The sequence below is a fragment of the Eschrichtius robustus genome, chromosome 20 (assembly GCF_028021215.1).
Source record: "Eschrichtius robustus isolate mEscRob2 chromosome 20, mEscRob2.pri, whole genome shotgun sequence".
NCBI classification, from domain to species: domain Eukaryota; kingdom Metazoa; phylum Chordata; class Mammalia; order Artiodactyla; family Eschrichtiidae; genus Eschrichtius; species Eschrichtius robustus.
This window is the reverse complement of record NC_090843.1, coordinates 8,689,877-8,717,821: the sequence shown is the minus strand read 5'-3', so window position 1 is coordinate 8,717,821 and position 27,945 is coordinate 8,689,877. Positions and strand designations below refer to the sequence as shown.

Here is a 27,945-nt window from a genome sequence, read left to right as displayed (position 1 = left end):
CAGGGCGATGGTCTCTTCCCGAACAGCCACACAAGTTGTTCCTAGAGAGTTCTATCCATTTTAAGATTCTCTACCACACATTTTCCTAATCCTTTGGGTCCTAGAAACAAGCACTAGTTCATGACCTACCCCCCACCCCCAAAAAATATCAGTGAGCAAAGAAACAAAGGGGTGGGTACAACAGAGCAGCAGGCAAATGTTAGCAAAGAACTGGGATGTCACCCATAAAGCATAATTGGACAGTGCCCGGCACCCACTGAACTCTCCCTGCAACATACAGTGAATTGTGGTTGTGATTTTACACTGCACATACGACAGTCACGTGTCCTGCTAACAAACTGTTCCTGGTTCATGGGAAATGTCTACATGTCAATATTTTATAATGTTCAGCAAGGAGTACCATGGCATCTAAGTATCTGAGCCATCGCTATGAGGTCAAAACAAGCAGGAAACAAAGAATTCTGCTTGGAAGAAAAAGAATCATCTAAACCTACTTACAAACTGGCTTGTTTACATTGGCTAAAGCCAAGACTAGCACGGGGCTCTTGCTTTAGATACAATGCACAACAGGAAGCCAGTCTCAAGTGGGCCCTGGTTGAAGACGGAGCAGACATTACCCCTTCTCTCCTTGCCAAACCTAACACGTATGTGGATGCTGTATCGTGAAAGCCGTGACTTAGCGAGGCCTTCCAGAATATTGTACCTCAAAGTTCTTGTAATGTGTTCCTCTTCAAGAATTTCCAGGCAAGACCACCTGCAAACTTGTGTTAACACAATTTAATAGACTGACAGAGTTACTGGGTTTTCAAATAAAACTCAAAGGATAATCAGTATGCTTGATTAACTGCATCTTCTGCATTTTAATTTAGATTAGAAAACTATAGCCACCCGCACTTGTCCAACTGTGTCACTTCCTGAAAGATATCAAGATTGACATCTAAGTCAATAGCCTGGGGGCTCCATACTTCCAGTGGGTTTATTTTCTTGAAGATAATCATTGATGACATTTCTGACTGGCTTATCTGGGGTCATCTGTCCTTTAAAGCACTGTCACTTGGTGCTCTATGTCAGAGGTTCCCAAATTTCGGTTCACAGCACCCTTGGAATCTCAGCAACTTTTTCACAGTGCCCCAAGGCCAAAAGAAATACCATTTATTAGACTATTAGGTCCAAACAATTTAAAAAGCATTTGTGTCTTAATAACTTAGTAACCATTTGAAAGAAATAATGCACTTAAGTTGAAGGAAAAGATGTTTTTGTTTCATTCCTAAATAACCAGAATTACCTGAGGGTGTGTGCACCTCTTAAGAATCAAGCTGGAACCACACTGCTGCCCTAATTTCCTGTTGGACACCAACTCCTCTGTGGCACTTGCCTTTTAGCAGAGCAACCACTGCAACCCTAGCTTCACCAAGATGTCACACCATCAAAGGAAATGCAGTGTGATCCTGACCCGTGAACTACCTTGAACTAGGAGTCTGCAGTGTTTAAGAAATGTGGAGTATCACTACGCTTCCTCAAAACTTAAAAATATCCCATAGCACTGGGGTGCTCTGGGGTGCCTCAGAACACAGTTTGGGAACTGTGGCTCCAAGTGCTTTGAATTTTATTCATTCATTCACAAATCCCTCTGCCTATAAATACATTATTCAAAATGCAAGCAAATGAGCTTCAATCCAAGTGATTATCCTCTACTATCAAACTTTCAAAGGGTCCAGTGTTCAAGTTAAGTTTCCAATTTCTGCATAAAGGCCTTCAAAAATCTAAGAGAGGGGTGAGCAAACCTTTGCCGTAAGTGAAGGGCCAAATAGTAAATATTTTCAGCTTTCTGGGCCAGTCTCTGTGGTAAATATTCAACTCTGCCTTTTGAGGACAGAAACTGCCACAGACAATATGTGAACAAATTGAGTACAGTTGGGTTCCAATAAAACTGTATTTATAGACACTGAAATTCGAATTCCACATACTTTTCACATGTCATAAAATAGTCTTTTGAATTTTTCCCAACCGCTAAAAAATGTAAGAATGATTTTTAGCTTGTGTACAAAAACAGACAGCAGGCCATCGTGTGCCCACTCCTGATCTAAGAGATTAACTGTAACAGGTTCCATTTAATTATCTTCTCACAAAAATTCAAGAGTTATTTTAAATGCCAACCAGTCAAAATTGTGAAGGACAAAAACTTGAAATAAAATAGAAAGGACTATAAAACCAATGGACTGTCACTTACTGTACTTGTACTTAACTGTTCTCCGTTATACAGCAGGGTCCCAACAGATGCACATCTAACTTAACATACACAAATTTGACTATGTACATTTAACCCAAAAAAGGGAGTGGGGAGGAGGGGAGAGGAAAGAATGAATGTGAATAATGAGGGTAACTCCTACCATTCCACTCAATGAACAGATGCACTCCAGAACCACCTCTTCTATAACCTGCAGCCACCAGCCACATGCGGCTATTTAAATTTCATTAAAAGCAAATAACATTAAAATTCAGTCCCTCAGTCTCACTGGCCACATTTCAAGTTCAAGAAGTTGCTCTGATCTTCTTGACTGACTCACCATGAATAACTTAAATCTGCAGCAAACATTCTGACCTGACAACTACATATCTCTGTCCTCGTTACTGTCCTTAGAATGTCTGTAAGGCTGTGGTGGCACATGCCCAAAATAATAAGTCTTATGATAAATTTCTTCTCTCCATGAAACCCAAGAGTCATTCATACTTGTTGATAAATGAATCTAGTATGAGTTTCAAATCTGTTTGATCAACTAGGCTTTTTTAATTAAAGCCTTTTGTCTAGAAGTAGAATAGAAGGCTGCGCTACCTATTTAAAATTTTCTGGCATCAGAGGGAAATTTTTTAAAAAACAGGCAGCCTCTGAACGCACACCAGTCATAAAGCCAACTTACAGGTAAACATCAGCTAATTCTTTCAAGGACAGCTGACTGAGGTGGCTCAAAGGCCTTTCTGAAGAGATTCTGGGGGCAGAGGGACCACTGTCAGGCCACCGGCCCTGCCCGCCTCTGGAAGCCACACCTCCCGCCCCTGCAAGCTCCCTTCCTGTTCAACTCTTCCCCCAACTTTACCCACTGTATCCCTCCCTCTATAGCACCCCAAGAGTTAAAGATCTAATTTTGTTTTCTGCCTAGACTATAACCTCAGTAACTGGTTTTTTCTCTTTTTCTTTTTTTTTTTTGGTTTACCGACTGAAAAGTATCCCTTTGTTTTCTAATTTACAAATATTAATCCTAACTTGAAAATATATGATAGGTTTTACTCTTGATTCTAACAACCAAAATATTAGAAAGGTACTACTGAATCAAAAAGTATTATCTTTTTTTAATGCCTACGTTTTCCACTGCAATGTATACAAATAATGGAACACTCTTCAGCAATACAATGTAATGAACTATCTTTCATCCACAATGAATGAATCCAAAATAATTATGCTGAATCAAAGAGGCTAGACAAAAAAAAAAAAAAAGTTTATGATTCTATTTCCGTAAAATTCTAGGAAATACAAACTAATTTATAGTAACAAAAAGCAAATCAGTGGTTGCCTGGAGGTGGAGGTGTGTTGGTATGGGAAGGAGGGAGAAATTACAATGGGACATAAAGCACTTTTGGGGTGATGGATATGTTCACTATGGTAATTATGGTGATGGTTTCACAGGTATACATAAGTCAAAACTTATCCAACTATGTATTTTTAAAACATACAGTTTAGGGCTTCCCTGGTGGCGCAGTGGTTGAGAATCTGCCTGCCAATGCAAGGGACACGGGTTCGAGCCCTGGTCTGGGAAGATCCCACGTGCCACGGAGCAACTGGGCCCGTGAGCCACAATTACTGAGCCTGCGCGTCTGGAGCCTGTGCTCCGCAACAAGAGAGGCCGCGATGGTGAGAGGCCCGCGCACCGCGATGAGGAGTGGTCCCCACTTGCTGCAACTAGAGAAAGCCCTCGCACAGAAACGAAGACTCAACACAGTCATAAATAAATAAATGAATGAATGAATGAATGAATGAATGAAAGAACGTGAACGTCTTTAAAAAAAATAAAAATAAAAAAAATAAAACATACAGTTTATAATTTGTCATTTACACCTCAATAAAGCTGAAAAAAGCAATAAAAACATAAATACATATAGTTTTAATTGGCAGGCCAACTCACGGAAGCATTTCTAATAGTGACCAGTATTTCCTGATAAAGAAGCTTGATTCACCATCATCAGCACAGCTGGAAAACTCAAGGTTAAGTGAAAAGGAACGCAGCATAAAGGCTTTATTCATAATTGCCCAAAACTGGAAGCAATCAAGATGTCCTACGAAAGGTGAATGGATAAACAGACTGTGTGTGGTACATCCACACAATGGAGTCCTATTCAGCAATAAAGAGAAATGGGCTATCGAGACACAAAAAGACGTGCTAGAAACTTAAATGATTATTGTTTAATGAAAGAAGCCTGTGTGAAAAGGCTGCAGACTGTATGATCCCACCTCTCTGACGCTCTGGAAAAGGCAACACTAGCGATAGAATAAAAAGACCAGGGGCTGCCAGTGCTGGAGGGGAGAAGGGAGGGATGAAGGGGTGGGGCACAGAGGAGTTATAGGGCAGTGAAACTACTCTGTAGGACACTGTCCTTGTGGACACGTGACATTATACATTTGTCAAAACCCACAGGCCTGTACAACACAGAGAGTGAATCCTAATGTAGACAATGGACTTTAGTTAATAATAACGTATAAACACTGGCTCACCAATTAAAACAAACACACCACACGCAAGATGTTAATAATAGGGGAAGCTGTAGAGGGGTATATAGCAACTCTGTACTATCTGCTCAATTTTCTGTAAACCTAAAACTGCTCTAAAATCTATTAAATATGAAAAAAAAGAAAGGGATCAAGTAACACCTTGGCCAAAGGTAAAAAGCCTATTAACTACCTGTGGTATAAGAAAACAAAAAGAAAAGAAAAAAACTTCTTCTAAGAAGAACCTAGAGAAATCCATAACATCATTTATTCAACAAACATTCGCTCCAGTGCCCATGACAGGCACTGCAGAGCAGGCACCGGGGACGCAGGAATGGAAGGCCAGGGCCCACCTTGCCAAGAGCTCTCACCAAGGTGGGCAAGGGGGAAGCAGCAGCACCGCCTCCCCACGGCCGCACCATAAGCAGGTTCATGAAGATTAACGCATGTACTGGGCAGACTCTTCCTGTGAAACAAGTTTCTCCCCCCTTTAAAATGAGAAAACAGGGGCTTCCCTGGTGGCGCAGCAGTTAAGAATCCGCCTGCCAAGGCAAGGGACACGGGTTTGAGCCCTGGTCTGGGAAGATCCCACATGCCGCAGAGCAACTAAGCCCGTGCGCCACAACTACTGAGCCTGGGCTCTAGAGCCCATGTGCCACAACTACTGAGCCCGCGCGCCACAACTACTGAAGCCCACGTGCCTAGAGCCCATCCATGCTCTGCAACAAGAGAAGCCACCGCAATGAGAAGTCCGTGTACCGCAACGAAGAGTAGCCCCCGCTCGCCGCAACTAGAGAAAGCCCGCACGCAGCAACGAAGACCCAACCCAGCCAAAAATAAATAAATAAAATAAATAAATTTATTAAAAATATATAATAATAAAATAAAATAAAATGAGGAAACGGAGGAGCAGAGAAGTCACATCCCGGGATCTGAACCCAGGCGTGTCCCAGAGCAACGTCATGTCTCAGAGCACAGGCCCTGGAAGAGAAGACTCGCCTTCAACCCCAGTCCTACCATCAGAAGAGGGCCTTGGGAAGGTTACTCAATTTCACTGAGCCTCAATTTCTTCATCTTCAATTCATCTTAGTTTCTTCACCTTCTTTAATGCACAGAATTGTGGAAGATTAAAAAAAGAAAATGTAGAGTGTTTAGCAGCCCTGACACAGGATAAGTACAAAACTCAAAAAATGTAGCTACTGTTCCAGGCTGCGCACAAACTTCTCAAAGACAAAAGTGATCACTAAGCAAAGACACTGCCACCCACAGTCCAGGAACCAACTTGGCTCTGCACAAAAAGAGGAAGAGAACCTTTCTAATGTGAATGGCTTTAAAAACTAAACATTTTCATTTGACATTTACCTTCTCTACTATACTTTGAAAATGCACCCCCAAAATCCATGTGTTCACCAAGCTAAAATGATAATTATATCCTCCATGGCCCTAAAAACACAGGATGTAAATATCATGAGGCTTGGTTGGAAACTAATTATCTTAAGTTTGTAATTAGCCAACTGAAAAAAAAAAAGGAACTAGGTGTAAGTAATATCATATAGGTCTCTTTCCTTCTTTAAGGAAAAGAAAAAGCCAAGAGGGGATAAAGATAGGAATGATACTATTTCAATTTAGGCACTGAGTAAAATATTCCCTCTGTAATATGAAATACAAGAAACACATGGATTTAGTTATATAACTCATTAATTAGCTAAATATACTATACTCAGTTGCTGGAAGCAGAAAATATGGCCCCAAAGATAAACGACCAAAGCTGGGAAGAGAACTTTCATAAAATAAACGGGGGGAAGGGGAGTTGCTGAGGAACAAGATGTCCTCTGAAAGGTTAGGGTTACAGGTAGCCCTGAATCAGGCTTAACGCTAATGGTATCAACATCTTCCACAGAATGAACAAACACAGTATACTTGGAAGGGAAAGAACTCGCGTCAGGAAATGAATTGCTCAGCTCCCATCACGGCCTGAATGAACGTAAACATCAGACCGCTGTTCCCACAATCCTGGAACGTCATCTACTGTTCCAAGGACAAAAGCCTTCTCTGGGTAACCTTGCACAACTGTCTACCTGAGGGCGCCAGCGCTCATGGCCTCACACTATTTTAAACTCAGAGCTCCTAGCGACTTGCCGTCCACTCCCTCCCTGCCACCCCTGCCGCCCAATTACCAGGTATTCACCTCAGCCACACAACAGCGCCCTCTCCCTCCTCTCCTCCAGCACTGTCACTTCAGGACTCAGACACAAACCAAGGAGCCACACGGCAGAGCCAACGGAGAGCCCGGGCTGGAGTATCACCAGGCCTTGACTTGAATCTCAGTGGTACCACCTACAAGCGCCAGCCTTCTGTTACAGAAAAGAGCAAGAAAGGCTGCGAGCCACCAAAGGTGGAGCATTAGGGGGAAAGCTTACTGCCCAGCCGGGAACCAGGTCAGACACAGACAGATCAGAGGGAGAATGAGGCTGCGGGAAGAAGACTGGGGAGGAACTTCAAAGCAAAGACTGCAAACTAGCCCTGTCCAGAATCAGGAAAGCCAAGGGTCTGAGCGCTGCCTGTGGAGGGGCGAGATCCGGGTTTGCCTGGAGGTGAGCCAGCTGCAGGCGGTCTGGGCTTACATGCAACCGGATCAGAGCCACGTTACCTGGGCCGTCTGCACCACGGTCAGTGGGCGAGGCGGCCAGGGCAGGGACGGTCACTTGGCAAGCAATTTAAATCTCAGTTTCCTCATTTGTAAAGTGGATTAAGAGAAGAGCCTATCCCAAAGGTACAAACTTCCAGTTATAAGCTAAATAAGTCCTGGGGATGTTAACTATACTGTATTGTACATTTGAAAGTTGGTAAGAGATCTTAAAAGTTACCATAACAAGAAAAAAAAATGTGTAGCTGTGAGGTGATGGATGTCAACTAAACTTAGGGTAATCATTTCACAATATGTACATAAATCATTACATTGTTAAATGAATACAATGTTATATATCAATTATATCTCAAAAAAGAGGGGGGAGAGGGGAGAAGAACCTACCCCACAAAGCAAGTGTGAGCAATGAATGAGATACTGGCATACAGCACCCGATACATGCTCGTCATTATTCTTAGGTCTTTTAGAGGTTCTTTAAGTGCTTCTTAAATGGTGGTTCAGCTGTGAGACCCCCGTCTGCCCACAGGGGCCCAGGCAACCAGGTCTCCTTGAGGGGCTGTATGCCGTCTGGTTGCCCACTGCATGCTCAAGGCCTAGCACAGAGGAATGCCCGAACAGTCCCCTCGAGGAGATAAGATAAGAAGACCTCTGATGGCAGAACTCGTTTTGAAATTGTTTCCCATCCCCCTATGGCATCCAGGCCTACTTTGCCTTCCCATTACATGACTAACATTCTCCAACGAAACTGCCTTAAAAGTTTTAAGCTTTGGGCTTCCCTGGTGGCGCAGTGGTTGAGAATCTGCCTGCTAATGCAGGGGACACGGGTTCGCGCCCTGGTCTGGGAAGATCCCACATGCCGCGGAGCAACTGGGCCCGTGAGCCACAACTACTGAGCCTGTGCTCCGCAACAAGAGAGGCCACGATAGTGAGAAGCCCGCGCACCGCGAGGAAGAGTGGCCCCCACTTGCCGCAACTAGAGAAAGCCCTAGCACAGAAACGAAGACCCAACATAGCAATCAATCAATCAATCAATAAATCTTTAAAAAAAAAAGTTTTAAGCTTTAAGTTAAAAACATGACACAGTTGTATTTGAGGGCCATTCACAATCTAAAATTTCCTTCATGAAAAACAAACATGACCATGAGAATCACAAACATAAAAAGATATTTTTTTCCCCACCATTCCCCTGTATGGTGACAAAGCAGAGTCAAAACGTTTATGTTGTGTTAATTTCCACAGATTTAAGTCAGACCCGGAAGTTGAAGACACTGCTATCCCTATTTTCTATTCTCAGCCTCACCAGTCAATACTCAATTTTAAGTCAAAGAACTATGACTCCTGATCCATCGCGCGGAAGGGCTGACCACTATCATTGAAAACAGTTGAGCCAACAAGCCACTCAAGTGAATGTTTATCTCCCTCCCCAACCTCTGGTTGGTTTCAACCTTGGCTGTGTGTCAAACAAAACCCAATTTAAGGACCTAACTGATCTGGATTCATGAAAGTATAGCAAAATCTATCTCAGAGAAACGGTTTGAGTAACGTACAAACTCCTTTTAAAAGATAAAAGTTTCCTTGGACCTTTAATGTTAACCAGTTATTTTTACTATAATGTTACTTAAATATGTACAAACAAACTGGGCAAAAACTCATACAATTATAAAATTCAAACTGTCGATATAGGGACTTCCCTGGCGTTGCAGTGGTTAAGAATCTGCCTGCCAATGCAGGGGACACAAGTTTGAGCCCTGGTCCAGGAAGATTCCATATGCCGCAGAGCAACTAATCCCGTGTGCCACAACTACTGAGCCTGCACTCTAGAGCCCGCGAGCCACAACTACTGAGCCCGCACACCTAGAGCCTGTGCTCCGCAACAAGAGAAGCCACCACAATGAGAAGCCTGCGCTCCGCAATGAAGAGTAGCCCCCACTCACCACAACTAGAGAAAGCCCGTGTGCAGCAACAAAGACCCAATGCAGCCAAAAATAAGTAAGTAAATAAATTCAGAAGTGGGTTGATGGAGGAAAATGGCATGAACCCCACCCACAGTATCAAGGCCCCCCCCCCGCCAAAAAAAAAAAAAAACTAACAATATACATTTAACGGGAAGGATGACAGTTTGTTGAAGCTCAATTCCTCCTTCAACATGAATACGGAACTGATCAGCAAGGCACAGTTGCTTTCAAACCTGGCAGGCCCACACCAAGGGATGCTGTTTGATGATTCACCACTCCCGCCACTTTTCGCTATTTAAACCTGTATTTGTACAGCCCCGTCTGTGACGTAACTTAGCTTATACTTGGCTCAAACACATCATTTACATATTAATTCCACCTCTATTCTTTTTGTATTTGCTTTCAACCATTAAAATAGTATTGTCTGGCAAACAACCGCAATCAAAAAATGGGCAGAAGACATTTCTCCAAAGAAGACGTATAGATGACCAATAGGCACATGAAAAGATGCTCAACATAGATAACTATTAGAGAAATGCAAATCAAAATTACAACGAGGTAACACCTAACACCGGTCAGAATGGCCATCATCAAAAAGTCTACAAATAACAAACACTGGAGAGGGTGTGGAGAAAAGGGAACTCCCTTACACTGTTGGTGAGAATGTAAATTGGTGCAGCCACTATGGAAAACAGTATGGAGGTTCCTTAAAAAACTAAAAATAGAGCTACCATATGATCCAGCAATCCCACTCCTGGGCATATATCCGGAGAAAACCATAATTCAAAAAGATACATGCAGGACTTCCTTGGTGGCGCAGTGGTTAAGTATCTGCCTGCCAACGCAGGGGACATGGGTTCGAGCCCTGGTCTGGGAAGATCTCACATGCCGCGGACCAACTAAGCCCGTGCACCACAACTACTGAGCCTGTGCTCTAGAGCCCACGAGCCACAACTCCTGAAGCCCACGTGCCACAACTACTGAAGACCGTGTGCCTAGAGCCCGTGCTCCACAACAAGAGAAGCCACCGCAATGAGAAGACCACGGACCACAACGAAGAGTAGACCCTGCTCGCCACAAATAGAGAAAGCCCATGCACAGCAACGAAGACCCAATGCAGCCAAAAATAAAATAAATAAATAAATAAATTTATTAAAAAAAAAAAAAGATACATGCACCCCAATGTTCATCACAGCACTATTTACAACAGCCAAGACATGGAAGCAACCTACATGTCCATAGACAGATGAATGGATAAAGAAGATGTGGTTTGTGTTTAAAAACACACACACACACACACACACACACACACACACACACACACACAATGGAGTACTACTCAGCCATAAAAAAGAATGAGATAATGCCATTTGCAGCAACATGCATGGACCTAGAGATTATCATACTAGGTGAAGTAAGTCAGAAACAGAAAGACAAATACCATACGATATCACTTATATGTGGAACCTAAAGTATGACACAAATTTACGAAACAGAAACAGACTCACAGACATAGAAAACAAACTTATGGTTACCCAAGGGGAAAGGGGGTGGAGGAGGGATAAATTAGGAGTTTAGGATTAGCAGATACAAACTACTATATATAAAATAGATAAACAACAATGTCCTACTGTATAGCACAGAAAACTATATTTAATATCTTGTAATAAACCATAATGGAAAATATGAAAAAGAATATATATACGTATAACTGAATCACTCTGCTGTACACCAGAAACTAACACAACATTGTAAATCAACTATACATCAATAAAAAGAAAAAAGTACTGTTTGGTGCCCCCAAAATAAACTTAAAAGCAAAACATATTCTGTCTAGTAGCACTTAGCTATGAATATGATAGGTATCCAGATGATCTCAATGTGTTTATTTTTTCCAATTATCAAAATAAAAGCACAACATTAACCAATCCCTGTTAGAGAATTAAAGGATAATAGTCAGAAAAAATAGAGGTATACACATCTTTAAGTAGATCTTTATACTTAAGATATCTTGTCTCTGTTAATAAATCTTGAAGGTCGAATGTTTAGCAGGCCATAGTTACTTAAGCCCTAGGCAAACAAGAATGTCTGGAGTGCTATGAAGGGTTTCTCTTCTCTTCGTTTTTTGTATTTGAAACAGTCACATGACTGATCCGTGACCCAACGGAATCCAAAACATGCCATGATTTTCCAAAAATATTCCTAATCCATGAAATTTTTTGTCTAATAGAGAGCAAACTGAGTATATGTGACAATAAAAATAGCAGTTTTGCATATTCTTCTTCAAATTAAGCTGTATTTGGCAGAGAACTGTTTTACTTTCCAGAGTGTAAAAAATAAATTCGTGGACTTCAGAAGAGCATTTGATATTCCAGGGACCTGCAGCTGTCAGCTTTTAAAGATGCCATGTGTTTGCCCACATAAAAGAATGTAATGAGCTATGGAAATATTATCCGGTCTCATGAACCAGAATAAAAAATCCATCGTCAGTAGGCTGATAGTAGGAGTTGGTTTACTCCATCAGGAAAATATCTACCAAGCACTGCTTATTAAACGCCTAGATACAAGTTGTACCTCACAGACCTTGACGTGTTCAGTTCTCTGTTTTCTCTATCACTTCCCTTCCTTTATGGCAGGAGCCCCCATTCTGCTTCACTGCATGCCCCCCAGCTCATCATTCTACATCTACTTTCAGATGCTCTTCTTTCTTTGTTAAGAAACTAACAGCGATGGCAATCATGAGATGTAACTTTAAAGATCTATTCTGAATAGGTGGAAGGAAATACAGTGGTTGAACTCCTCAAGGAACTTGTCTTTTGGATCTGGAATCTATCAAATATAAAAGACCAAAAAAATAAACCTAGAGAGATATGCACTTATTTTTGGTTGACATAATAGTCAAAAACTAGACTTTAAAAATGTACAGTAAACACAACAGCCAAAAGGTGGAAGCAATCCAAGTGTCCACTGATGAATGAATGGATAAACAAATTGCAGTGTGTATGTCTATATATACACGCATACGTGGGATTATTCAACTTTAAAAAAGGAAAAATCTTTTGACACATTACAACATGAACAAACTGTGGAGACATTATGCTAAGTGAAATAAGCAAGTCACAAAAGGACAAATGTTGTGTAATTTCTCTTATGTGAGGTATCTAGAATAGTCAAATCTATAGAGACAGAAAGCAGAAAAGGGGTGGGGCGTGCCAGGGGCTGGGGGTGGGGGACGGGGAGTTAGTGTCCAATGGGGACAGAGTTTCCGCTTGGGAAGATGCGAATGTTCTGCAGATGGATGGTGGGGATGGCTGTACAACACGTGAATGTACTTAATACCACCGAACTGTACGCTTGGAACTGGTTAAAATGGTAAATTTTATGTTATGTATATTTTACCACATTAAAAAAAGTACAAATCTACTCCACCTGAAAATTAGCAAATAAAGCCATACAAATAATTCAGTTAAGACCAGTTCGAGGAAGCACATGCTTGTTAATATAATTTTGCTATCACTAAATAAACTCAAGAACAGCAGTCTAGAGAAGGACATAAAGCAAATAGTCTCCTTTTAGTATATGTTCAATCCTGCAAAAGAAAACAAAATGTAAGAGTCTCTGTTACACAACTGTTAAAGAATCTATCCTTTCAAAATTTTTAAATTAAAAAAAGTTATAACTGAAACCAACTTCCTTTCTTCCTATTCCATTTACTACAAACCAAATTAAGGACATCTAAACCAGTGGTCCTCAAACCTGAGCAGGCATCAGAACCATCTCCAGGGCTTGTGAAACCAGACTGCTGGGCCTGCCCCCAGAAATCCTGATTCAGTAGAGAATCAGAATTTAGACTGTTCGAATTTGCATTCTAAACCAACTTTGTATTCAGTAAAATGAAGATAACATGCATTTGGGGAAGAGCTTTCTCAATATTAATAGCATACATCCTGCAATGCAACCATCTCTTAAATCAATTTACTTCTTAAAATATGTACCTGTAGCTTTCAGTTCTGGACTTGGTTTTTAAAACATATATAGGCATTAAACTAGCAAAAAGAAAAACACACATTTTATGATTAGGACCACCTTATGTTACAGAGTAACTTATTCATTAAGAAAAAAAGAGTCATGTATCACCAACCTCTCAGGTTTAAACCTACAGAGATCTCAAAAAGAATTAGAAAAATTAGAATACCATTCTATCAGAGTCAAGAATTTTTAAATGAATTTAATGTTCTGTAGGAGAACCACAGAAACAAAATTTTTTATATGCTCGGTATTCATTGCTATGGGAAAAAAGCCACTCAAACACCAAGTAATACATAAACCAGGACACGTTTGTCAGTCAACTATAGTAATTATAGGCTTCAGTTCACTGAACATAAACTCTATTTTACTCACAAAAACCAATTTGCATCAGATTCCTTCAAAACATGATATAAGTATAAGCAGTAAATCCAACCACAAGAGTATGTTCCAATGTGACCTTTTGTTGAAATTTTCACTGCCAGAAGCAGAGTAATGCAGGAAGCGAGAGCACGCATCCCAGGACTCGCTTATTCTTTAGACACATCAATTTCTGGGGCCCTCCTCTATGCTCGGGGTAAAAAGCAGAACATTTGGTTCCCACCCTCAAGACACTCGAGTGGAAGGGAAGGTGACAAGCCTAGCGACCCCGGCAAGGCAGGAACCAGGGAGGTGACAGTGGGACACCAGAGCCCAGAGCGGGAACGCCTCTGAGAACAGGATCTGACCAGTGAGAAGGATGGAGAAAGGCCCTCCAGGCACGAAGGCCAGGAAGCAGAATGGCACACTTGGGAAGCGGCCAGTGACCCCACAGAACTCGAGCGGGGAGCACGTGCGGGTCTCGCCTGCGGAGACGAGGCTACGAGAAGACCTTAAGAGGCAGAAGGCGAAGGGCTCCGGGATGGAGCTAAAGGGTCTGGATTCGTCTCGGAGGTGAGGGGCAGCCACTTGAGAAGTTTAAACTAGCAAGTAACATGGTCAGATGTACAACTGGGAGACTCGGCGGCAGCAACCCTGAGAAAGAGCGGGTGGGAGAGACAGGGTTGAGATGCAGAGCCCGTAGGTCACCGCAGGGACCTGGACGTGAAGGGACGAGCTGTGATCTGAGGCTGAGCCAACAGGGTCAAAGGAGCAGATTCAGACCCAGGTCAGAAGACCTCCTCAATGGGCGAGGATCCAGCCATCACCAGGGCTGAAGGGGGAGGGGGGCTGTCAGGGATGTCTAGGTTCCGGGTCTGAGGGTTGGGTACGCGGCAGTGGCACTCATCAGAAGCAGCAGCTCAGAGGAAAAGTAGAGCTTTTCAGAGGAATTTTATTGCGTGTGTGTGTGCGTGTGTTTTTTCTGTTGGTGTGCTCTTTGTGGGGCAGGAGGAAGGTGTGGACTCTGTTTCAGATGTACTAAATCTGCCTTGGAATGGCCAGGTGGAGATGGCCTGGCAGGGAGCTGGCTGGAAATCTGGAAGCTCCTGCGTGTAGGCTGAAGATAAGCTTTGAGAGCTTTGGTTTATAAAGTGACAGTTGAAGCCACGGGTTTAAATGAGGCTGCCCAGGAGGAGATGTCGGGTGAGAGGGAGCTGCATATTCCTAAAATAGCATTAACTACCAATTAAAACACCTGTGATGTCCAGAAAACACAAAATATTCAACCAGGGGGTCTCAAAATAGCAAAACAGGTGATCATTAGAGGAAGAGTCCATCTGTACCCAAGAAGGCAAGGAGGTGGGTGGAGTAACAAAAGCAAGGGCAACCAGAGGGAGGGCCAGAGACCCGAGAGGAAGAGAGCTACCACCAGCCGTCTAATCAAACAGGCGAGACATTTAGAACCGGACACTTATCAATCACTCAGATCTGCACTATGCATGTGAACGGTGCACTAGGGATACTCTAGTGCAAAAACGTGTAGGAGAGATCTATGAAATACTCGTGGCAGACTTCGGAATGGAAAAAGGATTCAGTACGTATCACGATATATTTAGCAATTATTTTACAGAGTGATAATTACATAAACCTACATACCTACATACGAAAAACAAAAACAAGGCCAGTACTCCTAACGTCAAATCGTACCTTTCAAGAGAACTGTAATGCGATACATGCTTTCTGTTGCAACATGTAAAATTATTCCACTAGAAGTATATTAAATTGTCAGTTTCACTCTCGCACTGGTTAAAAATCAAGATAGAAGGATCAATTATCACACCTGCCAACGCAAATCCTCTCTTCAGTGAACTTCTCTGTGGGCACTTCCCCAGCTAGACTGACATCCCCATCCGGGGCTCTAATGAAAGGAGCACAAACAAAGGACTGGCCAGCACCACTGCCACCACCCGCCCCCACCTCAGCGGTCCCCAAGCGCTCACAGCAGACGCTACATAGAAACCCTCTTAATCACACCTGCCAGTAAATTAACTCCTTTCAACTGCTCACTATAAACAGTAGAATCAATGAAGTGGGTTACAAAGTAACTATAAATGGAAAGACCCAGTTTAATTTGGGAAAAAAAATGTTTTGCATCCTATTTGCAACTCAAAATTACAAAGGATAATCATGGGGATGAAAAAGGAGCAGCCGGTTTTAACCACTCACTTCAATCTCTATCAGCGAATGTTTAAACAGAGCTGCTAAAAAGTAGATGAACTGATTGGTCTGAGGTCTGCGCTTCCTCCCTGTGCCTATTTGCCGTAATGAACAATTAAATCAGCAAAAGGTTAAGGTAATTGAAAAGGACAAGTGACCCAGTTTCTGTAACAAAGCCATGGCAGGAAAGGAAACAAAGGAAAAGGAGGATGTGAGGGAACAGAGGAGGCTGAAGAAACATAATAACCAAATGCAAAGGTTTTATTTGAAGCAGGATCCAAACAAGTTGTAAAAAGACGTTGTTCTAGGGGCTTCCCTGGCGGCACAGTGGTTAGGAATCCACCTGCCAATGCAGGGGACAGGGGTTCGAGCCTTGGTCCGGGAAGATCCCACATGCCACAGAGCAACTAAGCCTGTGTGCCACCACTACTGAGCCCGTGCTCTAGAGCCTGCAAGCCACAACTACTGAGCCCACGTGCCACAACTACTGTAAGCCCGCACGCCTAGAGCCCGTGCTCCGCAACAAGATAAGCCACAATGAGAAGCCTGCGCAAAGCAACAAAGAGTAGCCCCCGCTCGCCACAGCTAGAGAAAGCCCGCGCGCAACAACGAAGACCCAACACAGCCAAAAATAAATTAAATTTAAAAGAAAAAGACATTGTTTTAGACAGCTAAGAAAGTCTGAACATGGACTTGCTATTGGATGACACGGGGGACTTATCAGTACTCTTGTCGGGTGGATGATGACACGGAGGTTACCTTTTAAAAAGAAAAAGGTCCTTATAGTTTGAGGTGCATGCTGAAGTGTTTTGGGATGAATTAACAAGATGCCTGAAATCAGCTTTACATACACCAGCAGCGGAAAAAGTGGGGAGAGCAGATGAAACAAATTGGCAAAATGTTGATGCTTTTGGAGCTGGGCCATGGGTACCTTTCTCTCTACTTCTGTATGCTTGAAATTTTCCATAATACAGGGTTTACCTGTTTGGTTTTTTAGACAAAAACAGGTAAATCAAAGAGGCAAGGAGCTGAATCAGATCCTGCTTTATTTCTTCTTGAAATATCTCCTACTGAACCATAACTGTCTTCACCCTAGCACATTAAAAGTAATTCAGAGTGCATAATGTATTGGGAGAGTGGGTTTAAGAGAACGGAAAAGGCCTGGTTCTGTACAAAACAGTGTACAATGGAAGTATACTGTAATTGCTCATTTTCAAAGCTAAGCAAGTCTGACTACAATCCCAGCTTTTATTAAACGCAATAGCATTTACACTATGGCATTCAAAAACTTGATAAATGAAAAGAGTACAATCTCCCCCCCACTAAAAACTGCCCAGGATCCTTAATATAACATTAGAGAAACTGGACCATTTCCCTTCACTCCTAGACTGAATAAAACTGGGTTTTTTTGTTTTGTTTTTTAATTTTTATTTATTTATTTATTTATTTTTGGCTGTGTTGGGTCTTCGTTTCTGCGCGAGGGCTTTCTCTAGTTGCGGCAAGCGGGGGCCACTCTTCATCACGGTCCGCGGGTTTCTCACTATTGCGGCCTCTCTTGTTGCGGAGCACAGGCTCCAGACGCACAGGCTCAGTAGTTGTGGCGCGCGGGCTTAGTTGCTCCGCGGCATGTGGGATCTTCCCAGACCACGGCTCGAACCCGTGTCCCCTGCATTGGCAGGCAGATTCTCAACCACTGCGCCACCAGGGAAGCCCTAAAACTGGTTTTAAAGTTAGCGACCCCAAAATGCAGACTGCTTATTCCTTTGAGTAAAAACAAATTCTATTGCATATTAGGCTCACTGAAGATCTAACAAAACCTCAATTAATGAAAAAGATGTATTTCAACATCACACCTAACCATCAGAAACTTGGAAACTACAAAACGGCCCAGGGATAAAATCTAGGATGAGAGGAAGAGGATGTGCTTCGAAAAGAAAAGCAAAAGACGGAATGAAAATATTTCATAACTGAAATAAAGGTAAAAACCCAATATGCATGGGAGTCAGGTCAGAGGAAGAAAACGAAATCAGAGGAAAGGGGACTGGGGCTGCCAGTATCTTCAGGCAAGGAGGAAGGGGTGGGTGAACACACAGGGGCTTCAGGAGGCAACCACCCGCCTCGGAGCAAGAAGGGCTCCGGCAGGACCCCAACCAACAGAGGAACAATCTGGAAACGGATGCATGGGGAGGCCTCCTTGGGAAGCGCTCTACCGCCCAGATTTCTGTGCACCTCGCCCCCGCCCCCGCCCCAGAAAGAGCCAACTTGATTGCCCTTGGGGTGAGGCTCCCCTCAGACTGTGCTGCGATACACGAGCCTACCCCGGGGTCCCCCACATATCTCCCCAGCTGTCCTGATGTATAAGCTGTGAATGGATGAAATAAAGCTTAAATATAAATACAAATGTCTATTTAATCTAAAAGAGACACACATTCAGAGTTTATATGCCAGCATATGACTCTGCTGATTCATTTCTCCTTGTATTTGGGAGCGGGACAGGGGCTGGCTGTCAGAAAGGGATGGGGGAGGCGGTGGATGTTTCCAGGCCCTGCCTCACCCACCGTCACGTCTGTGGTCTGCTTAGTTCTATCACGTCCTCACAACAGTCCCCATTAGTGACCGGCCTAGTCACTAGGTTACAGAGCACGTCTGTGGCGGGGCCCAGCTCTGCACCTAGTGTCACAGCAAATCTCTTTCTCCTCCCTTCATCCTCTAGTCTTGGTGGGAAGACATGAGGTATCTGAGGAAAGAGAAAATGAACGAAAAAAACCAGAGAACAAAACAAACAAGAGAATGAAAAGAGCAGAAGCAAATGTTGTTCTGGGGGCCACTCAATCAGCAACCACACGCTTGCAAAGAGGGCTTTTCGGTTACTCAACCTGTAAAAGTACATCACTTAAACTACTACGAAATTTGTCAAATGGGTTTTGCATAATTTATGAAGATGTTAAAAAAAAAAAAAAAAAAAGCCAACTTCATCACAAAAGGGCTTTGCTCCTAAGGGAGGCATTGGTTAACTGAAGGGTCAGAGCATGTTACTTTTTTTCCATGGAGAAAACATAAATCCCTTGTCTGAAGACAGGCCACAGATCTGAGCTTCAGCCACCAAACCCACTTCCCATCTCCTCACACGAAAAGCTCAGGTGAACAAATAGCCACCAGCTGATCAAAGATATCTGAGTGCCTGCTATGTGCTTGGTACCGAAACTGGAGGGAACAAGGGAAAAAACAAAGCCTCTGCCCTCGAGGAACATACAAAATAGTTAGAGAATAAAAGAAACTGATTACCTGCCACTGACTACACCGTTAAGGAGGAGTCGGAGGAAAGGGAGAGAAACACGAAGGGCTTCTTAGCAGCATCAGGGAAGCGGGTGGGCCAGTAAGATTAAGATTAGACAGCTGGGGAAGGTGAACATCTAATGCGGGGAAGGAAGTGTCAAAAGAAAGGGTGGGGGGCAGGAAAAGACACCGAGTGGCAAACAGGGACAGCACAGAGTAGAGGTAAACATTCATGCTGGGAAGTTTGCATAATTATGAAATAAGCTTAAACAGAGAGGGTAGGACACGAAGGGCCCTGAAGAAAAAGCAAAGCAGTTTAGAACGGATATGACTGATAACAGAGATCACTTCAACAGAGGGCTGACAAGTGGAAACAGTGTCTGGCAGGAGAACACAGTACGGACCAAAGGGAGGAATGTATAAGTAAGAAAATAACAGCTCTGGTCACGCCCTCCAAAGGCTGGACCGAAGGCGGTGCTCAGGAGAGAAAGGGACAGAGCTGTGACTTGAGAGCACAATCTAAAAGATGCATCTGCTAGGGATACAGATGGCCAAGGGGGGCTGGGGGCACGATGACAGGACGGAGAGAACAGGGAGAGTGTGCAGGTGCGGAGAGGAGAGAGCGATGTGACCAAATCCGTCGGATGACAGGAAGCCCACTCGAAATGGGGCTGGACGAGGCAGCGACTCGTGGCACGTCACAGAGAGCAGTGGGGCCTCTCCTGTCACGCGCTCCGATGGCAGCTGTCCCCAGATGAGAAAAGGATCAGAGACAGGTCCTCGCCTCCCCCGCCACTGTGACCACAGAGGCCTCGGCCCGTGCCCGACCCCCTGCCTCTGCACGTTACTCTGTTCCATGGACTCTCTCTCCTTCGTCCTCCCTCTGTATCCTTTATGAAGGGGCCATGAACACCAGGAGGGAGAAAGCTGTAAGTTTTAAAATTTGTATTTTAACTCAGAAACTTCAAAATGAAACACTCAAACCCAAGCATCTCGGAACCACAGCTCCCACCTTAAGTCCCTTCTCTGCGGGCACCTCACTAGGCCCGGGTGAGACCACAGATCCTTGAAGGCACAATCCACTGGAATGTTCTGCACTGATTAAGTTCTCCTCCCACAAGTCAGGCAGAGCAGCCCCAGGAAATGTTTCTGGTTGAGCTTGGAAAGGTCACAGACATCTTCAAGGGCAAGAACCCTCATAACACATTCCAGGATACACATTATGATAAAAAGAACACCAAACTCTCTACCTCAGCTAACTGTGGAAGCTTTAACTTCTCTGAGGCTCATATGCCTCACCCTCAAAGGGGGCTGAGCTGGGGGATTTCTCGACTCACTGAAGCTCCAACAATTGTTCCTGGGCTCACATCTGACAACAGAATGTCCCCCAGATGCCACAAATGCCTCCTGAAACGCCTTCACTTCAATTCTGTTTGTTTACCATGAACATTTACATGATTTCTCAATGCTACCAGTATACTGACCCCAAAACAAATCATCAGTTGTCATTAAATCAATCAAAATCAATTAACATACTTGATAGCCACTGTATACCTACTGACGCAGGCACTTCCTACCTCAGCATATCCTGGCAATCCTAAATTACAACAAAACTCTTGGTTAAAACAAAGGCCTTAAGTGAACAGAACAGCATCTCCTCCAGCGGTCATCACAGGACCCTGTAAATTAGGACCTGGATCCACCTGTCAATACCACAAGCTGATCACCTGAGGAACACTTCTGTCACTGTCACATGCTGTGATTACTGAAGCACGATCACTTTTTGCGGTTCTCAAAAATATTTCTGTTGAAGCTACAGTTCCGTTTCTGCACTAACTATATACTACCTCTTTGCTCATCCTGAATGAAATGAAAAGAACATTTTTAGAGTAACTCTTTTATACCACTGTTTTTCATCAACAAGAGAAAAAACAGAGCAAGGAAAATACTGAGGATTCTATGTTGTGCAACTACAATCAGAAAAGCGGCAAGTGACACCACAAAAATCACTACAGGCTTAACGAACATTCTAGTCTGTACCTAATTCTGGAAGGAAAAAGGTAACATATTTCATTTTCAGATTAAAAAATAATTTCTAACAACTCAAAAAAAATTTACCACTGCTTAAAACAAAAGCAAGTGAAAAATCAGTTAATTTTAAAAGATTGAGGGGTGGCTGAGAATTTCAATTTCAATTTCTTCTGTAAATCCATGCATAAAAGTGACAAGGCAAACTGTACCATTCTGAAAACTGTAAAGAAAGGAAAATAAGGAAGCTGAACATTAGACAATCAAAATACCTCTTTAGTAAAGCTGGTGTCTGCAGAAGAGATTAGTCTTTGCCTCAAATGATCAGGGTTGCATCAAGATTTTAAAACCGTCCTTAGCTTTCTGGAAAACATAAGACACCAGTCTCATGCCTGCCCACTCCACCCCCAGGCAGCTCCCGGGCTCACTGCCCTCCACCGCCCCACACAAATCCCCCAGCGCCACCAGCCCCTGCCAACCGAAAAGGGATAGGTGACCGAGCCCCACAAGGAATCCACAGGCCGGCCAGCAACCGACTTCCTGGGCCCAGGGGGAAGGACCAGATCTAGTCTCTCTAGAATCTGAACTAGGAAATGTGACAAGAACCGGTCACTTAGAAACTGAAAGAAGGCAACAAGAAATGCCACAAAGGCAAACTGGAGCCAGAGGGGTTATGACCAGCTGAAAAAGCACAGGAGCTGAAGCCGCAGGGGAGGGAAAGGCAGGAGAGAGCAAAGCAGCCGGTTGGTGGTGGGGGGAGAGGCAGATGGAGGAGGCAGAGTCCCGGGGTGGGGGGCGGGAGAGGGGGGAGTTCCGGGGACAACTGCTGCCGGGAACCACCCTCCGATGCAGGGCTCTTGGAGCTCAGCCGTGGCGCCTCGCATTCCTGGATTTCTGCACGATCTCATCGCACACAGCATGTGTTCCACCAACAATACCCCCTCTCAGGCCGGAGTGGGCCCCTGCTCCTTGTGACCAAATGCCAAACCAGCACCCAGAACATGCAAACAGGAAGCAAGCCTTTCTGATAAGCCCTAGACATAAAATACTGAACAGTCCTAGTATTGAAGGAACATACAGAACTAAAAAATACGCCCCCAACAACAACAAAAAACCCAAACCTCACACCTGACAGAGAAGGGGCACAAGGGAACTTTCTGCGGTAATGGATGGAAAGGCTCTGCATCTTGACAGAGATGCGTGTCACTCTTTAGTCAAAACTGATCAAACTATAAACCTGTGACCATTTCACTGTCTATAAATTATACATCAATTTAAAAAACAGACACCCTAAATCTAAATTTTTCCCTTGAGAAGACTTGAGTTTTGTTTTGGTTTCCAAAACTAAATTGATCTGGATAAATCTCACAAACGATGCTGAGTAGGAAGAAGCCAGATGCAAAAACACCTGAGTTTCTATTTATACACGGAACAGACACAGAGAAATTCATCTCCGTGTCATAGCCAGAGTCGGGGCTAACTACGCGGGACCAGGAGAGCCGAGAGGGACCCTCATCGGGCCGGAAGGTTCTGGTTCTTCATCTCGGTTCAGACTGACACTTTCATCAGGGCATATGTCATGACAGAGGCATCTTCCTGTACATCCACTTATATTACACCTTAACAATAACACAAAAGAGAAGGGAAAGGAAAGAATACCTTACACTAATCTAAAAGGGATTGGCAAAAAGTTTGTTTTGGGTTTTGGGGGGATTTTTTTGCCTCTAGTGAAATGCTTATTTTGAACCAAACTCTTTAGGTAGTAACAAAGGAAATTAAGACTTTAGTTACCCCATTTGTAGAATTCTAATGTGACTCATGAATTTGATATTAGCGGAGGAAATTCATTCAACAGAGTCCTTAGAATCTGGTACATTAAACCCCATCCTATGTGTCAGTTCCACATGGTGAATTCACCCATAATCTAAATGAGCAGCAGAGGGAAAAAACCACTCTCCACATCCCTTTTCTACTTTAACAAACAAAAAAAGAGCAAAATCCAGAGGAAGAATTACTTAGTCACAATCCCACTTCTGTGTTTTTCAAATGGAGAATTAACTGAAATTCATACATTACCCTGAGGTGAATTATTTTAAAAATAAACATGCAGATTTTGATTTTCAGAGACTTATAGTTTAAAAACATTTCACAAACTTGATAAAGTTCAAAAGCATAAAAACAGAACAAGTAAAAGTGGAACAGGTCACCAAATTTGAATACCTAAAAAAATAAGAAGCTGAAGAGTAAACTGAAAAGTACTTACAGCCATAATTAATTCAAAGGGGTGTTTATACACCCTCACTGGTGACTGGTATTTTTGCACCATGATTGCAATAAAACAGCAATCCTCTCACACCTGCAAAACACAAACATTTGTGATAAGTAAACAAGATGTGGAAAACATTAAATCTGCATTTACACAACATACTACAGTCTAAGGAATCTCAGTGGGTCATAATTCTATGCACGCAAAAGTCAAAAGACGAGGCTTAATTGTACAAGGACAAGGGAAGGCGATAAAGACAGTAAGAAAAGGTGAAGAAAGCCCAAGTGGAGTGAGGGAAGCAGCTCTGGTCTGAGGGCTGGAGGACTCCATTGCCCTACCTGCCTCACCGCCTCTCCAGGGGCTGCCCTGGGTCCTTTCCAGCAGTGAAATGTCATGATTCCATTATTCTGGTAACCCATACAATTAGTTCTTGAATCATTTTCTCTTCAACAAGTTCCACTAGAAGCCAAATAAAAATGGTGGCACTTCAAGATATTAAGCCCAGGACACACAAAAATAAAAGTGGAAAAAAACACTAGTGTGTCTCAAATTATGGGATACTCCTCAAAAGATATTTTCAAAGGAAACTTGTCAATTCCCATTTTCTAAGTGCAAGACCACAACTTCAGGGACTTCCCTGGTGGTCCAGTGGTAAAGAATCTGCCTTCTAATGCACGGGAGGTGGGTTCCATCCCTGGTCAGGGAACTAGGATCCCATGGGCCGCGAGGCAACTAAGCCCACGCACCACAACTACTGAGCCTGCGTGCCACAACTAGAGAGAAAACCCGCACACCGCAGCTAGAGAGAAGCCCGCGCACCGCAACAAATATCCCGCCTGCCACAACTAAGACCCCACGCCGCAACTAAGACCCCACGCAGCCAAGAATTAAATTAATTAATTAATTAAGTAAATATATTTTTTTAAAAAGACAACTTCAGGGACCTATCTTCAAATGGCAGAGACACCACCAAGCACTCTGGCTAGAGGCTCCACTGACTTCTCCAGCCTCAAATAGCTGTAATATCAGGAAGCAATCAACTAAGTGCTGAAGCCTACTTCAAAGTCAGGAATCCTCCTGCCAGGGACACATTTACACACTGGCCCCAGCCTACCTGGATTTTTCTGAAAACACACTTTTATTTGGAGTCCTCTATGGGACTTCACTTCCCTATTTAAAAGGGAGGAAGAAAAATAAATCCAAAGAGCATACCTGTCCTGCCGAGGATAATCATTAAGAATGTTATTTTATGCTGAATATGGTAAGAGGATATTCAGAAGTACCAAATGTAATATCCTCAAGGAGTCCAAAGTCTAGCTGTAAAAAAAGAAAACTTTACGAAGATATGTTTTATATCATAAGATTCCTACCTATATTATTACATTTAAACAGGTCTGGAACCTCCTCTGGTACGTTTCGCATATCTCTCAGAGAGAACAGGTTCTGGCGGAAAACAGCCATATCTGGCACTCTGAAAACTGCTGAAGAATAACTCTGGGAGACCTCAAGCAAGTCATTTGACTTCCCCCGGACTCAGATCCACCTCTGCAAAGCGAGGTTTGGGGTGAGATAATCTTTAAAGACTTCCAGCTCTAAAATCATGAGACTCAGAGACAAACTCCTGAATCCACCACAATCAACTGGAATGCTGCCATTAATCTTGATTCTGGGACCGGCAGGTCCTGGTGCGCTGGGACCGTGTTCTATTTAGCTTTGCCAACCTGATAATGCTGGTGCCCAGCAGGAATTCAACAACCTTTTAAATTTTTAATTAGGAAAATTAATTTTAGGATATCTCCCACAGAAGGAGAGGCTGATTTGATACGGGGTATCAAAAGGGGTGGGGGGAGAATGTAAAAAAAAAAAAAAAGAGGAATGTTCGGTTAAGACTCGGTAACACCCATTCGGGATTCCACTGCCCGGCAGAACCCAAAGCGACTACGCTCAAGAACCTGCTAATTCACGAGCTTCTGAACTCCTGCCAGTTCCCAGCTTCCGATGCTCTGGTCCAAAGAAACGTCCTACGTGGGAATCCGGAGTTACAACCGCCAAGTGGCACCGTGGACCAGGGCAACCTCTACTGCATGACAATCGGTGCTTAAAAATTAGCCAATGGCCAGACCCAGTGAGTCCACCCCGAGCAGGCTCAAGGGGCAGCCGGGCCCTCCGCTCGATCCGGGGGTCCGGCGCGGCGGCTCCTCGGGCCCCCAGCCCCGGCCGACCCGGGGAGGTGCGCCAGAGGCCGGCTGGGACCCCAAACTCTGCTTCCCCCAGGAGGGGTCCCGGGTGGGAATATGGGCGGGTGGGGGCGGGGAGGGGGCGACCAATACAGTAGGAGCAGCGCGGGGGGCGGCGGGCCGGAGGCGGGCGGGAAGACAGTCCGCTCCCGAGTCGGGGAGCCGGGGGGAGCCGGGGAGAGCCGGGGGGAGCCGAGGGGCCGGGGAAGGGCAGGCAAAGCGGGGAGGCGGACGCGAGAGCCTCGCGCTTCCCGGAGGGGCCGGGCCGGGGGCGCGCTCGGAGCCCGCCGCGGAGACGCGCGCCTACCTCTTGTCAGAAGGGCCGGGCCGGGGACGCGGGGCGGCGGGGGATGCTCATGCCGGCGGCTCCGCGGTGCCGTCGCCGTTCGACTGCTGGCTGCGGCAGCCCCGCCGCCGGTTCCGGGGAGTGGGCCGTGGGGCGGGAGCGGGAGGGGCCCGGCGAGGCTCCAGTGGTTGTTACGGGTGACGGGGAGGGCGGGGCCGGGAGAAGGGGCACGCGTGCGCGAAAGCGGCCGAGGGGCGGAGGCAGGAGCGACGACGGTTGCTAGGAAGGGGGAAGGGGTGACAACCTGGATCGAGCCGAGCTGCGCAGGCGCCAACTCCAGGCCGGCGGGCGTGGGAGGAGCTCGGAGTAGGCGTCGGCCCAGAAGCAAGGCAGGTCTGCCCAAAGGCGCCTGGCCCCACCCAGATTTGCGTCACGGGGCGGGCCTAGAGTGAGGGGCGGGGCTCGCGAGTAGCGGGGCGGAGGCTGCCGAGACACAAAAGGGGCGTCCAGCAGTGGCCCCGGGGAGTTCCGCTGACTTGGAACTGGGAAGTCTGCGAGGCATCAAAATAGACGGGGCCTTCCGGCTTTGCGGGGGCCCAGGGCCGGGCTGGTCTGTCTGATCGGCGCTGGAGGCTCCCCGTGCTTCCTCATTTTTTGTTGACTTCTGCGGTGTCCTGACCACATTCTCGCCGAGTAATGCAGATGAGGCAAACGCCAGGGCTGGGGAGGGGCTGGGGAGGGGCTGGGTGGGCCCCAGCAGCATCTTGTCAACACGTCCGAGCTGTTCGATGGACCTAAGCCAAGTGGATCTGACGTTTCGGCAAGAGCTCCAACTTTGAAGTACAAGTGTGATACACACTGAGACATTTAGGAGTTCTTAAGAGGAGCTAATGACTAGAGAAGGACAGCACGCACGTCCACCCACACAACAAGGATGGTTTTATAGCCAACATACTGTTTCTCCATCAATGTCTCTGTTGTTCCGTTTGCATTAGTCACCCTCGGTGGCTGTGCATTTGACGCTGCCAGTGCACAGCACATTTTTGGAACAGTTTCGGAATTTCCTTCAGGGCTAGTTTACCAGCCACACAAGAAAATCATTCATTACTTGATCACACCTTGTTTTTCAACTCAAACCATCATTTTCCAGCTTGATCACCCACCCTGCTTACTAGACTCAGCTAGGGCTGGCTTTTGCCTGTTTGTGAAAATCACAACCACCTTCAAAAGATGGTCCGAGAAAGAGACAACCCAGTAAACAGCAGCACTTATGAAATGGTCTCGCCCCAAAATTGACCTGATCTGATAAGCCTCTAGATGGCAACGGCCAATTTACAAGAAATAGGAACAGAGGAACATGTTAAATAATACCAGGGGGAAATAATCAGCCAAGCGTAAATCATGGGAAATACTGCATGACAAACACATTCCTCATCAAAGGACAAAGGAAAAAATAGGGGAAGGGCCACACTGTAGATCAAAAGAGATTGAGAAATTTATTGAGCCATACACCTATGATTTGTTTGCTTTTTTATGTAAATATTATACTTCAATTAAAATTTTTTTCACAGCTAAAAGTACATTGTTGAAAAATCCAAATTGTGAAGATCATCACCTGCCATTATTACATTAACATTTAAATAAACAGGCATTTTTAACAAACATTTAGACACTCAAAACCTGAAAAAAAAAAAGAGGGCAGGATTTATAAATACATAAATACCCACGCATACTTTTAGAATGATAGCTACTGGAAGATTGAGACTTTTTTTTTTTTTAATTTATCTAGGCTGCACCGGGTCTTAGTTGCAGCACGGAATCTTCGTTGTGGCATGCGGGATCTTTAGTGGCGGCATGCAGACTCTTAGTTGCAGCATGCATGTGGGAT

The 27,945-nt window shown here is 44.5% G+C and overlaps 1 protein-coding gene across 2 annotated transcripts in view; it reads right to left on the bottom strand.

Moving 5' to 3' along the window:
- The window catches only part of SEC14L1 (SEC14 like lipid binding 1), a 53,119-nt gene extending 26,842 nt beyond the window's left edge, over nucleotides 1-26,277 (bottom strand). Inside the window, exons 1-3 of one of the 2 annotated variants that reach the window (XM_068529937.1) lie at nucleotides 26,079-26,277; nucleotides 24,747-24,851; nucleotides 23,532-23,624 (exon numbers count right to left, since the gene is read on the bottom strand). In XM_068529937.1, coding sequence (XP_068386038.1) covers nucleotides 23,532-23,594 — 63 coding nt within the window. In that variant the 5' untranslated portion in view covers nucleotides 23,595-23,624; nucleotides 24,747-24,851; nucleotides 26,079-26,277. The remainder of the gene's footprint in view (nucleotides 1-23,531; nucleotides 23,625-24,746; nucleotides 24,852-26,078) is intronic. The other variant, XM_068529936.1, reaches the window with a different exon arrangement.
- Between the last annotated feature and the right edge of the window lie 1,668 nt (nucleotides 26,278-27,945).